The following is a 13477-nucleotide window of genomic DNA, read 5'->3' as shown; positions in this document are numbered from 1 at the left end:
AGGGAGGCTTTGACATGGCTTTGGGGAGCGGTACCGCGGAGGTGGGGCCGTGCCGGGAGGCTGGAGCGGCAATGCTGGACGTGGCCGGAGTAATGTATGTATTTTGGTGTGGGGTTTTGTTTTTTTTTTCCGATTTCGCGTGCAGCGTTTCAGGGAGAGGAGTCGGGAGCGCTGCCGAACTCCTGGAGGATGTGGGTTAAATGAGCCTGTGCTGCGGAAACTCGGAGCAGCTCTGCCTTGCCTTTCGGACACGGGGAGGAAGAGGGATGTGTGTGCTGGTTTGGGTAGTTCGGAAGGGAGGTGTTTTGTCTCTACTCGCTTTAGTATGCTTGGTTTTAGTTGTCTGTGACAGAAATGTGCTCAGTGGTAGGTATTTAAACAAAACCCAAACCAGGATACTTCAGGCTGAATAAGAGATTAATGAAAATCATCGTGCGTGCAGTCAGGGAATAGCACTCAATTGGGTAATTTCTGTTCCGGACACTGCTAAGTTATGGGGCGCTCGGTTTAATTCATTGGGCGTCCGTCGTCTTCACGTGTTGCCATTTGAAAGGCAAAATAATCCCCCAGTGCGCCTGGTTTTGCCTGCACCTGCCTTTGCAAATGCTGACTCTCCAGAGTTCTGCGTGGTGCTCTCTCGGAGCCGAAGACGCCCGGTCCGTGTCCAAGAGCCCTGCTATTTATAAGACTCGGCAGAGCGGGGGAGGAGGAGGAGGGATGCAGCACCAGGCTGTTGTTTGCCTTTTGCATAAACTACCGAGGCAGGTTGCATATTGTTTGAGATGTTGCATCAGTGGAGGCGAGGTGCGGGGGGAGAAGAAGTGCAGAAGCTGAAGTATTCCTAATTCTTTTTTTCCTAGGGACCGTGGATCTGTGAGGCGCTTCCCTCCGATGTGAGTGCAGTGTCCCCTGTGGGATGCAGTAGGTGATGCCCAGCTCTACTGCAATGGCAATTGGAGCTCTCTCTAGTTCTCTTCTTGTAACCTGCTGCCTCATGGTTGCCCTCTGTAGCTCCACCATACCCGTGCAAAAACTAGCCAAGGCTCAAGACAAACAGGAGATAAAGGCGAGCCAGGAAAAGAGGGATCACACGTCTACCAGGGACAGCCAGACAGGCCCAGGGAAAATGAATGAGATCGGCAGGAGCGGGAGGGAGGAGGGTAGCAGGGACTGGAAGAGCAAAGGAAACAGGAACTACTCGAACAAGGAGTCATGGACTAAGCAAAAGCAGGCTTGGAACAGCCAGGGGACAAGCAGTAAATCTGGGAGCATTCAAGTGCAAGAGCAAAGGGATGCTGCTCCCGAGGAACCTCAGGTGGCTGAAGACTCGTCTCTCCCAGCATCTGTTGCCAGTGTCACTCCCGAGCCTCCGGAGGAGTACGCCTATCCTGACTACCGTGGGAAAGGCTGCGTGGACGAGAGCGGCTTCGTCTATGCCATTGGGGAGAAGTTTGCGCCGGGCCCCTCTGCCTGCCCCTGCCTCTGCACGGAGGAGGGCCCGCTGTGTATCCAGCCCGAGTGCCCCAGACTCCACCCTCGCTGCATCCATGTGGACACCACGCAGTGCTGCCCGCAGTGCAAGGAGAGGAAGAACTACTGCGAGTTCCGAGGCAAAAACTATCAGACCCTAGAGGAGTTCATGGTAAGGTGAAAAGTAGTTTTATGAATTCTTCTCTTGTTTGAAGTGATATTATGTTCTTTAACTGCTTTCTCATAGGGTGTTCTGGGTCCTGCCCCTTCCCTTTTTCATTTTTGTGTTAATATTACTTCTGCAGTGCTGTAAAATATTCCCCTTAAACATGACCTTTTCTACTCTCTGACACTAATATTTTTAAATGAGGGGACTGATCTTTATTAATTCCTTTGGTATTTACAGTATGCTACTTGGAAGGATCCTACTCAGTGGTGTTACAAATTTTATGAAAATTTTTGGCAATCCATTTGTTTCCTTATTTAACTGTTAAACTTCTACCTTGCAGGGATTGAGCAGGGTTTTATGGGCTGACTTCTATTTCTAGTAATCATTCTGTGATGATGCCTTTTTTTTGTAACAGTCATTTCTCTTTTCCTTTTTAACTGTTTAAATGGTGCTGCCAAGGTTGCGTAATGTTTGCTTTCTGAGAATGACTGTGGGCCTTCTTTTAATAAGACTGGTTTGCAGTCTGAATTACAGTCATAGTTTAAAAAAGGACTTGAAAAGCCTTATGTTTAGGGAAATCCTCTTAGACTATGGCCTTTTTAGCATTATTGTGCAAGGTCATTATCAGTGAAAATGCAACTTATGACAGTGCGCTTGAAAGTTCTGGAGTTGAGGCCAATTTTCTGATTGCTTGCCTTTTTTCATTTAGCATTTTATTGTGGTTGAGATCTGTGAGCAGACTCTAAGACAGACACGTGAATTTGCTTATGAATGACTGTTAGATACAGGGCTGGTTCAACCCCATTTCTGAACACACCAGAGATTTTTGTGCTGAATATGTTGAGGGGACTACAAAATCCAGTTCAAGGTTCTGGAAGCTGAGCCCCTTCTCAGGATGGAGAAAATGTATTTGTGAAGGCTCTGAAGTTGCCACTCTGCTCTCTGTGGTATTTGCATGTTCATGGAAACTTAACTTTGGTTCATAATGTCTTTCCCATGTTCTTCAACGTATGGAAAAATAAATAAAGGAGCAGAACTGCTTTCTTTGGAATAAATCACGGTATTTCCCGTTGCTCTCTTTAGTCAGTGATGTGTAGAGCACTAGTGAATTTCAAAACATGGCAGAAAACATTGTGTCATCCTCCCTTTTTCCATATCACCCTCAAGGATTGCATTCAACTTCAGGGTGGAAGTTTTCTACTTAAGAGGGAGCAGCTACTTTAACAGCAGCTACTTGGTATGACCTTTTCAGAGATGGATTGTGAGATCCTTCCTTTTCCAGCGAACTTAATTGTTGAGGGGTGGCCAGAACATGAAGGTTCTTCACACATTCTCTGTAGGTCAGAGTTTTAAAGCCTTCTGACCACCTTTCATTCCCGCTCTTCTACAGAGTTCCATTTCCTAGCCTTTTTATATTGTGGTGGTGTATTAATGACTCTGAAGCAAGCTTAGAATACTGTGTTAGTGCTCCCTGGTACATTTGGACATGGCTGGCAGCCTTGGTAAAAAGGGAGTGCTGAACAGTAACATAACATTTACAGAAATGTTCTGAAAATATTTTGGCTTTTAGCTTTTTAACCCCATTCACCTTTCAGTCCTTGTCTTCATACCTTCCTCAAATGACACATCGATTCCCTTATTGCTTGTTTTAGCCAGCTTTGGAAGCACAAGTGAGAAGGGATGTCTGGTCAGGATGAGCAAGGAAAGTTATTGACACAGGCAGTGGAACTGCAGCCTGATTATTTTCATGTGTGAGGATCTTGGTTTTTAGTTTAGCTTCAGTGTTGTTTCAGTATTGTGAGCACAAATTGTAAATGCAGCTGTTTGCCCAGGCCACTCCGATCAGAGGGATTGCCTGGTGACATAAGGTACAGATGTAGTCAGTTTGCTGCTGCTCTGTGAAAGCAATTGCAAAATGCAAGCAATTGCACACAGTTTCAGAGGTAATTTTGTGAATTTAAAGCTGATGGTTACTAATACGCTATCTCTTGCTTAATGTCGCGGAAGGAGTTATAAATGGATAGTGATCTGATTTTTCTCTGTGTCTGTACCTACTGTTTGTGCCAAAGAACACCAGACATCACTGAAGGAAGAAAAAGATGACCTTCTAACTTTGAAGTGACGTTATTTGCAAACATTTCTGTATAGATGTGTAATTATGCATACAAGTTTGGGAGTTTGCTTATATAAAATTCCTATATGGCCTGATGTGACAAAAAATTGCCCTGACTGGAGCCAGAAACTGAGTATGCCAGGGAATGGGAGGTTTGATACATTTCTTTGATTCACAATCAGTCCTACAGGCTTTGCTTGTGTGCACATGTATGTATGCGTTTTTCTGTTTTCAAAAAAGACATGGATATCAGCACAAAACACAGCTTGGGTGAGGGGGAAGGATCAGGTCTCGTAAAGCTGTTTCCATCAGCACCAGTCTGGTCCCCTGTGGATATTGTGAGGCAAAATGGCAGAAGAATCACAGCGTCCATATCAGTGGGACTGCTAGCAAAAGCTTTAGTTGGTGAAATGCAGTGAGGATAAAGTTCTGCACTTGAAACTGAAGGTTTCTGAGCACGTTGTCCACTAGACATTTTTCATTATTAAAGATTTGAAAATGCATTCTGATGTAAAAAGTCATGGCCTTACAAGGGCCATAAATTATCTTCAGAAGTGAAATGTTTGGGAAAGACCTACATATTTGAAAGTTGCTGCTTCATTTGTCTTTTAGAATTTCCTTGCTTCCACAAGTTGTACTTCTTAGTGGGTGAGTTACCTGGAAATCTGAAAGTCAACAAACCAAAACAGATTTTGAAAGATCTGTGGTATTTAGAAGGCACAGAGAAGTAAAAGAAGGGCTGGTATGTTTATTATTGTCAGTGTAACCCCATTCATTTTCTCTTGAGTTGTGTAAGTGGCAAAAAGGTATTAATAAAAATTTTAGCACAAAAGAAAGTTGTGGATTATGATTTTTTTTTAAATTTAGATATTTTCAAGTCTCAAGGAACCACGTAAAGATTGTATATGTTTTTTTCCAGCCTTTTTGTTGGTTTAGTTTTGATGTCTTTTTGGTTTTTTATTTGAAGTTAGACTTGTGGAAAAAGAAAGGGGAAAGCTAAAATTACTTTGCAATAGCACTTCAATGAGTACAAAATGATTTGTCACTTCTTAGTTATGACAATTTACACTGAGTTGGTGGATAAACCTACTACCCTTACTGGGCTACAGTTTTCTTCACTGCCACCAGTGGGAAATTTACCAGTTTGCACAATAGTTTGCTCTTTTGCAATGTATGCAACTCCGTTTATACCTCTGCTAATAAACTTCCCTTTAAACAGTTCTTAAGAGGTTATTTTTTTTTTGCCATCTGTACTCTATTATCTACAGTTTTTATGGCTGCCTGCCTGGTGAATGCATATGACTTCTGTGCCTCTTGTCTTCTTGCATTTTTTGCATAGGCAGAACTACAGTTGCTTTAGAGTTAATAATCTGCAGACCACAGAGATGTCGTATTGTTAGTCCTCAGAGAGAGGTTGATACGTGATATTATATCCAGTCCGGCCTGGTTGTGTCATATGTGCTGAGCATGACTGCTGCCGGGCTGGTCCTTTCCCAGATGAACAAATGGGATGCTGGTTGCATTGACTGCCACTAGGAACTGTGCTGCCAGGGAATGCACTTATGTTGTATGAGTAGAAGAGAGGAAATGAAAGACCAAATGTGTCTTCTCATTCTGATTTATTTAGCTGCTGTTACACATACACACTGTCTTACTGTCTTTCTCTCCAGTGATGATTTTGTCTCCAAGTATTAAGCTGCCATTAAGGTGTGGAAAGGAGTGGGGGTTTTCTACAGTTCCTGCTGCATCCTGATGATGTATAAAAAGCAATGCACTGTTGTTTTGTCCAAAGGTGAACAGATAACTGTTGACACTGATACCATTTTAGCAGCCACTGTTGTTTATTTATATGCCTGAAAAGAGTTTTGTAGAAATAAGCATGTGGAGACCTTCCTTATCGGTGCTACCATTACTTGTATTGCTGGGTTGTAGAGATTACAGTACTTACCAAGGGCATACTATAAGTATTGCCCCGAAATCTCATGATCTGTTAGACTGGAAGTGTATTCATTACTGCAGTATCACATGAACAATGTTCATGAAAGATGTAGTCTTCAGGTGTATGTGCTGTATAGGACAGAAATGTGCATCATGAGTCATCGTTATTAAATAAAGATTAGATTGGTTTTGTTATTTAATAGTATTTTAAGTGCTACATGAAATTGCTTCTTTTTCTAAGAATTTTAGGCTTCTGTCAAATTTGGACTTCTAGTAAAGCTATTTAATTAGAATATGTTTAAATTTTACAGATGAGAGATTTTAGGAATAACATCTGTGTGCTGCCTTGTTTCCTGATGAGATACTCTAGTTTTTACACCACTTTTAATATTGAATGGCATAGCTACTAAGCAGTGTCCTGGGAGAAGAAATATCTGTTGCTGTAGTTACTGGTCTCATTGAACTTTGCGGGTTGACAAATTTGCATCTTTTCCAAGTCATGGCAAAAAGCGTTAAAACTGTTCAAAAGTACAGGTTTGCCTTGTTGACCCAGATCCTTGGAATTGAGGTCTGGTGTCTTTTATCAAGTAGGATTCCTTAAAAATAATCCAAAAACATAAAAATCAATCCTCCCTAAATGGCATGTTTTCATAAATTAGTAAGTATTGTTTCTGGATATAACTCCATAAGGAATGATTCTTATTACTGACTTGGCAATACTTAGGAGCTCAGGTTTGCTGGCACTCAAAACTTCACATGCACTGCATGCAGTTGATTACCTTGAATACTTGAGCCTTTCAACTCCGAGCACTGGATCAGAAACCTCCTCATCCGTTTACACTTTAGCTCTGGAAGTGAATGTGGCAGTTTACAAACAATTTCAGGACAAAGTTCTTGTCCTGAAGTCTTTAGTAAAGATCTGCAGTACTGGGCTGTCAGACTCCTTGTAGGATTTTATAAATGTGTGTTGTGGTGTCATCCTTGGTAGAGTGTAAAGCAAAGAGAAAACACAAAGTGAGTAGCTAGCAAAGGAAGCCCAAAATAAATAATAGTAATAAAAGCAGAAAGCAACACAGCAAGAGACCCTATTTAAGCTTTCTGAGCAGAGGGGAGTGCATGAAAGATATGCGAGTGCATAAGCAAATGACAGCCCTGGCAGGTGGTAAGGGAAGTAGCAAAGCATGAATGAGCATTTAGTTGGAGATGATGCTGTGCAAGCATCAGCATGTTTGAACTTTGGAAGTGAGAAGGATGTGAGAGGCAAACAAGCAGAGAATGGATTTGAGGAAAAAATGTCATGGGCTGCCTAAAAATTAGGGAGAAGAAGCAGATGATCTGCAAGTTAGACATCTGGGTGATTCTTCACAGAGAATAATTGTTTTCTTTCTTTTTTTTTTTTTTTTTTTTTTAGATTTGAGAGTTTTTTCTGCTTTTATTGGAGAAATGCAATGGGTGGTTGTTTGCATCAGCTGGAATCTGGAAGGAAAAAGGGTCTATGAAAAGAACAACCTCCTCCTTAAGTAAACCAGTAATCTGCACAGATTATAGATTTAGAGGATCACTAATAATAACATTCAGCTGCATTTTCATCCTGTGTTTCATCTGAGTATGGATGCCCATGTGGTTTTACAGAGTATAGAATGAGGTTTACAGTACACCATTTATTGCTCTTCAGCATCCTTGCTTACCTCTGCCTCCAGCTGCTTGTGTGGTATGAGGACGTCAGCAATCCAGTATGCTGTGCCTGGTCAGGAATGCTGAAGAGGGCAGCTGGAATTGTACATGTGGCAAATATAGGGAATTGAAAGACCATTTTTTACTAAATAGAACCTTGATACTGTTTTGTTTGGAATTAATTTCTTTGAAGTAGGTCACTCAAGTAATTATCTTGTGGTATTCCTATGCTGTAAGAGTTCTTTAAAACCAGTAACATTTCACTGGGTAAAAAGGATTACCTGTATTTTACTTCACCCCTTTCTTTGAATAGCAATTTATTTTCAGAAAGTTACAAGTATTAGAATAGCCCAAATACAATTAACCTGTGGGAAATACCTGAATTCAAAAAGGATATTTTTCCTGCCTTCTCTGTGAAAAATATAATTTTAAATAAAATACAAAATGCTCCTACTGAAATGCTTTAAAACCTGAAAAAAAAAAAGATTTCATTTTTGTTAAAAGAAGCTTCGTACTTCATTTAGCAAAACTCTTCTTCTTTAATTATAATATTTTTTTCTAATTTATTTTTTGAACCTCTAATAGAAATAAACTAGATTATGAGCTTAATTTCCTGGAAGTTCATTAGAAATGCAGTCAGGAAATTTTGGTTTTATTTGTATTAAAAGTCTGCAGTGTTCTTATTTTCAAGATCTCTTTGACTTTCCCATTTGGTGCATAAGTTCAGAGCATAGATCTTTTTCTGCTGTGGTTCTCTAATTTTGCAGGAGCCCAGTCTTGCTATTTGCATTATTCAGACCACAAAACCCATTTGTTTTAAAGTGGGGAGGAAAAAGATGTGAAGGAAACAGCGCAGATGAGGAGGAGTGCATTAAGAGAAGGAGTTAAAAGGTGACTGGATCTGTGTTTCAGGTTTCTCCGTGTGAAAAGTGTCGCTGTGAAGCCAATGGTGAAGTGCTGTGCACTGTTTCAGCCTGTCCCCAGACCGAGTGCGTGGATCCAGTGTATGAGCCTGATCAGTGCTGTCCTATCTGCAAAAACGGTAAGTGATGGCTGGAAAACTGGAAGGAGGCTTCTGTTGGAGAGATCCATGTTATTCTGTTCTGGTTTTGAAAAATAATTCGAATGTTTTTCCTTGAATGGAGATGGAGAAGAATTGTGTGGGGATGGTGTCTTCCTGATACGCGGACTCAGATCTTCCCTTGACTGGGATGAACTCAGTTGTGACCTAAGGGATTTTTGTTACCCAGGAGACAATTAGGATGTTAATATCATCTATTCATGTGTCTTGTGGATATAAATTTTACATGAACTCATTGTGGCTATGTTTTATGTAGGCACACAAAATGAAACTCAGGTTCGTCATGTTATCCACCTTTCAACATGAGCAGGAAAAGTTACTTTTGTTTAGAATTCTTATTTGTTCCCCTTTCGGAGATTCTTCCCTCCTTCTTTTTCTTTTGTGTTTTTTTTTTCTCAAGGCAAATCAAATGTACCTTATTGAGCTCATTTAATTTTCATAACTAAATGAATTAAACTCCCAAGTTTAATTGAATATTTTTCATAACTAAATTAGACAGAAAGTCTCTCTACTCCCAGCAAGAGCTTGCATTAGATCAAAGTCTTGGTCTATTTAGAGGAAAAAAATTACATGACATACTAGCTCATCACTTATAAAGAAGAAATGATAATTTATTAATAGAAATGAAAGCTGCAAAATCTCAAATGAAATTATATTTAAAATTAAAAAGGACATTTAAAAATATTCAGATAATGTGCAGACATCTGTTATTTCTCTTGAATAGGTAGGTTTCATTACATTGGCTAAAACAAACTGATTAAAATTGTGGAAAAGTTGGGGGAGGAGAGAGTGTTTGGCATATGATTTCCACAAATTCAAGAGTAAATGATAAGGGATAGTTAATTGCATTGGAGGAGTGTCATTTGTATGGATATAAAAGTAATTGCTTGGCATCCCTTAATTGGTTGTTACAACCCTGAAGGAATTTGTTCTCGGCTGTACAGCTTAAGGGCGCTGTGTTTTTGGAGATGAGGACAGGCATTTTTTGAGGCATTTAGGGACAGTTCTTGAGAAAGTCTGAATTTGGAAGCTGGTGATGTGATAGCTAGCCAGTCCGAAGGATCCTTTAGTGCTTGTTTGATGGTAAGAATCTTTGTGACATGCTCACAAGCTTTTTGTGTGTGCCATACTCTGCTGCAGTTCCCCAGGTTGAAGTGACTCTCACAGGCAAAGGATCTGTTTTCAGTATCAGGGATGGAGTAACAAGCATAATGCATTAGCTGTCTGTAGTCTTTCCCACTGAGTTTGTCCAGTAGTCTTAATGCTATTTGGAGCTGGATTGGCTTTCCGTCGGTGCACATTCTCCCACAAGCATCAACATAATGCACAGCAGTAGCAATCTCCTGGTGGTGGCTTGCTTTTGGGTTAAGATGGTGGAGCAGTGTGGGGCTTGCCTGTTTGCATAGATTCCCTGACACTTTTCCCAGAAATAAGGCCTTTTTGAAAAATTGCACGTAAAACATACGTTTTGTTGTGAGGAAGCTGCCTTTTCTTAGACTGTTAAAGCTGTATTACCTGAATTCTACCTGCAAGAAAAGGGTTGTCTTGTCCTCAGCTTCTGAATCCCTAATATTACTTGCATATTCCTCGGGTATTACCATGAGCTGGCATCTCTGACCCAGTTTCAGACCAAGGTGACCAAAGCTGCCTGTTTCCAGTGAGCTGTACTGTCACTTCTCTGCATGTCAGAGAACCAACAGTGGCTTTCCTTGTTAGCTTTTAGATGAAGGAAAAAAAAAACATTAGCAATAACAACAAAACCAAGATAGTTCAGAAGCAGATCAATTTTTTCTGGTTCAGCAGCTTTGGTATGGTATAGAAACTTCTGAGGAAACCTCTCCACCTGGGAAGTGCCTTTAAAAAAAATGGGTTGTTTGCTTTTAGAGCTAATATTAAAGCATGGGTCATGTGCAGTTTTCAAGGAACTTCAGTGAATTTCTGAATGTTTTTAATTAGATTGGAGAAAAAACTTACTGAGCAGGGTAACCTATCTTGCCTCATCCTCTCATTTTCAAGCCTACTGGAACGACTGCGCTGTGAATGTGAACTGGGGAAACAATCATCGTGCTGTGCTTCAGGGTTGATCATTGCAGTGGTGACATCACGTTAGTGATCCAAAAAGAGCTTTGGGTGATGGACAGGGAGCTCAGCCATATAACTTGAATGGTGGGAAAGGTGGAGCCGTGGAAAGCATACAAGTCAGGTAACTGCTGTCATGATCTGCATCTCAGCCTTGGTAGAGCAAGAAGAGATGGGAGGTGAAGTTTGGGTTCTCTACTAGCATTTGTACGTTAAAAATGCACACAGTCAAACTCTGATTTCCCTCCCTTTCCTGCCACTTCTTAACATACACCACCTTCCCAACTTGCCTGGTCTGTGGATTGCTGGCAGTGAACCAACAGTGAGAGCTGAGCAACTACCTCTGTCAGTGATAAGACCACATATAAATGCCTGATTAAGAATTTTACGGAGGAAATCTAGTGAAAGCTTGCGATTATTAGAAATAACTGAATTCAGTGTCTTGACAGGTGTGAGACACGGTACCTTACCTCTAGTGGGAAAGAGGGTGTGTAGTTGACTTGTCCAACCTGTTTTCACAAAATTGCTGGCAACCCTTATGAGGAGGGACAGATATGTAACTGCACATCAGGCTTACACGACTTATTTTGAATGTAAGTAGAGAATGGTAAACTTGTGGAGTAAAGAATAGTTGTATATGTAGGATTTAATGATCTTCTGTATCACATCCTGACTCTCAAAAGGGAAGTAGATACTTCCATAGCTGAAGATGTTATTTTCTTCTTTGTGGGCAGGGACAGGGAGTACTTTAAAGAAAAATTTGCTCTGAAAAGTAGTATATAGAAGGGATAAAGGGTGACACCACAAATCTAGGGATGAGGGGAATTTTCCTGCTTTTTATATCTTAAGTCACTGCAATTAAGGGAGCTGTTTTGTCTGTCTTATATAATGCCGTGCAAGGAAGCAGAGTGAGGACAGAGGGGAATGGAGGAGAGGCTTCCTTCTCGTGTGTATTAACATGTTGAGCTTCATGCTTTTGAATCAGCACCATCAGAAAAAACGTCCAGGAAGTTAAATCTAACTTCGGAAAATTGCATTAAGTAACAGGTGCCCAGTTCAGATCTCCATCCTGCTTTACCGTATTAGCATTGTAGTTTGTTCTTTGGAAGCCATCCCTGTTCACAGAGATATCAATAAGCTTAGAATCAGGTAAAGACATTTCCACAGTTCGTACAGGGTTCAGGGTAAAGAGAATAGGAATACAATTGCCCTTTCATTGGGAAAAGGCTGGGCACTTGTCACTCATGCATTTGGGGCAGTGGAAGGGGGTGGGGGGAAATACTGGTAGCGAATTACGTTGCTCTAGGTTAGATTACCTTGGTTGTGTGTTCCACTTCTGTTTCCATCAGTAGAGCCCTAATAGGCATACAAGCTGAGTGCTGCTTTGCCTGAAGCCCACAGCTGTGGAGCAGCTGATGGAATCAAGGGTGACCCCGATCTTGTCTTTGCAGGAAGATGAGATTAAACCCGCAACCCACATGGAGCCTGGAGGGGGAGACGTCACTGGTAGACCAAAAAAACATTTTGATCTAAGGTCCTCAAGAGATTTTTATTTCATTATATGGCTGAAAGATTGCCCCAAATAAGATCAAATGGATCCTGTGTCCTTTCTAGCACTGTGTGTCAGTGTTGCTTCTCTGTCTATACCAGGGAGAGCTGGGCTTCTCCTTTCAGCAAAGACTTGTAGCTGCAGAGTTGAAAATAAAAACGCCGATGCCCAAGGGCGCTAGTGTGTTCTCAGGGCTGTAACATCTGCAGATGTCTTGTCTGTTCTCACTGTCTGTGCAAGAGGGAGACTTTGGTTGCAGTCATCTCAAGTGTCTTAGGTGGGATGAGTCAGTACCTCATTTCATATTTGGGTCCATAGTTAACGGTTGAAATACATGCACCATTTGGTTGCAATGATTGCTGCTAGTAAGGTGCAAGTCTAATGTGATGTGGCCAGGGACAGTGAGTGGTCATGGTTTTGTATACCTGAGCTGTGAGGTTGACTCACTGAAACTTTAGTACTTTGGTACCTTTATGTACAATTACAGTGTTTAGGCACAAGGTGACTTGAGAGCGCTTCTGAATGAGAAGTGAATGAGACCTGTGTCTGTGGGAAGGAGCTGTCAAGGGGGTAGAACCCTGATAACCACTGGCGGAGCTGTCCTCTTCTCTACTGTTTGTACAATTGTTTGTCTTACTGTGGGACTCAGGTCTGTTAAAAAATGTTGCTGGTCGAGGCAGTACTGTTGCCCCTCTAAACAGTCATTCCTCTAAAATCCGTGTGGAGAGACACTGTGTTGGACTGAGAGACCTCTCTTGCCATAACAAGGATGAGGATGTTTATTCTGGACAGATAAAGGGAAGCAGCACCTTGGCAGCTCTCATGTGAGCTGACTGTTTGCTCTTCCCTGCAGCCCCAACTTTGCTCAAGCACCATGGAGAATCTGACCTGTAAAATTTAATGTCCTTTTGCAGTGTTTAAAGAAAATATGATATGCCCTTGACAATATATGCGTTAATCTCAGCAATAAAGAAAGTATCATCATGCTGTCTAGGTAGAGGTCAAGTTCAGGTATGTTCAAGGAAGGACTGTTGCAAACATCAGGAATGTAGCTGCTTTGAAATTTAAGCAATCAGTGCCTCTTTCTCTTTTCATTTTAAATGCCTTTTTCAGTCATGCTTTGACAGCTAATTTATATATAGCAAAGAAGACTCAGAGGTTTTAAAGCCTGAGAGTGGTTCTTAAGCCTACATTATAAGGAGGGGATCAAATCAAATGGTCATGATGTAATACAAAATGTAGGTATCATAAAATGATTGTAAATTCTAGTTGATAAGTATTTAATTTATTAAAAAAAATAGATTGATAGAATGTACATTAAAAAGCAACAACCTAATAAAGAAGAAATCATTTCAAACTGATACCATTTCCAACCCACACTGTCTGCACCGTGTTTTTGTTTTC

At 41.0% G+C, this 13477-nt stretch overlaps 1 protein-coding gene across 2 annotated transcripts in view; it reads left to right on the top strand.

Moving 5' to 3' along the window:
• The first annotated feature begins 1 nt into the window (after nucleotide 1).
• Nucleotides 2–13477, top strand: part of VWC2 (von Willebrand factor C domain containing 2) — a 54875-nt gene continuing 41399 nt past the window's right edge. Inside the window, exons 1-3 of one of the 2 annotated variants that reach the window (XM_018070008.1) lie at nucleotides 2–94; nucleotides 861–1642; nucleotides 8277–8406. In XM_018070008.1, the coding sequence (XP_017925497.1) occupies nucleotides 929–1642; nucleotides 8277–8406 (844 nt within the window). In that variant the 5' untranslated portion in view covers nucleotides 2–94; nucleotides 861–928. Of the gene's footprint in view, nucleotides 95–288; nucleotides 367–860; nucleotides 1643–8276; nucleotides 8407–13477 lie in introns of those variants that run through there. The other variant, XM_018070009.1, reaches the window with a different exon arrangement.

This window comes from Manacus vitellinus, unplaced genomic scaffold (assembly GCF_001715985.3).
Source record: "Manacus vitellinus isolate BGI_N305 unplaced genomic scaffold, ASM171598v3 scaffold_17_pilon, whole genome shotgun sequence".
Lineage (NCBI taxonomy): Eukaryota > Metazoa > Chordata > Aves > Passeriformes > Pipridae > Manacus > Manacus vitellinus.
Note: the sequence above shows the minus strand (reverse complement) of the source record. Positions and strands in the feature narration are given on the sequence as shown.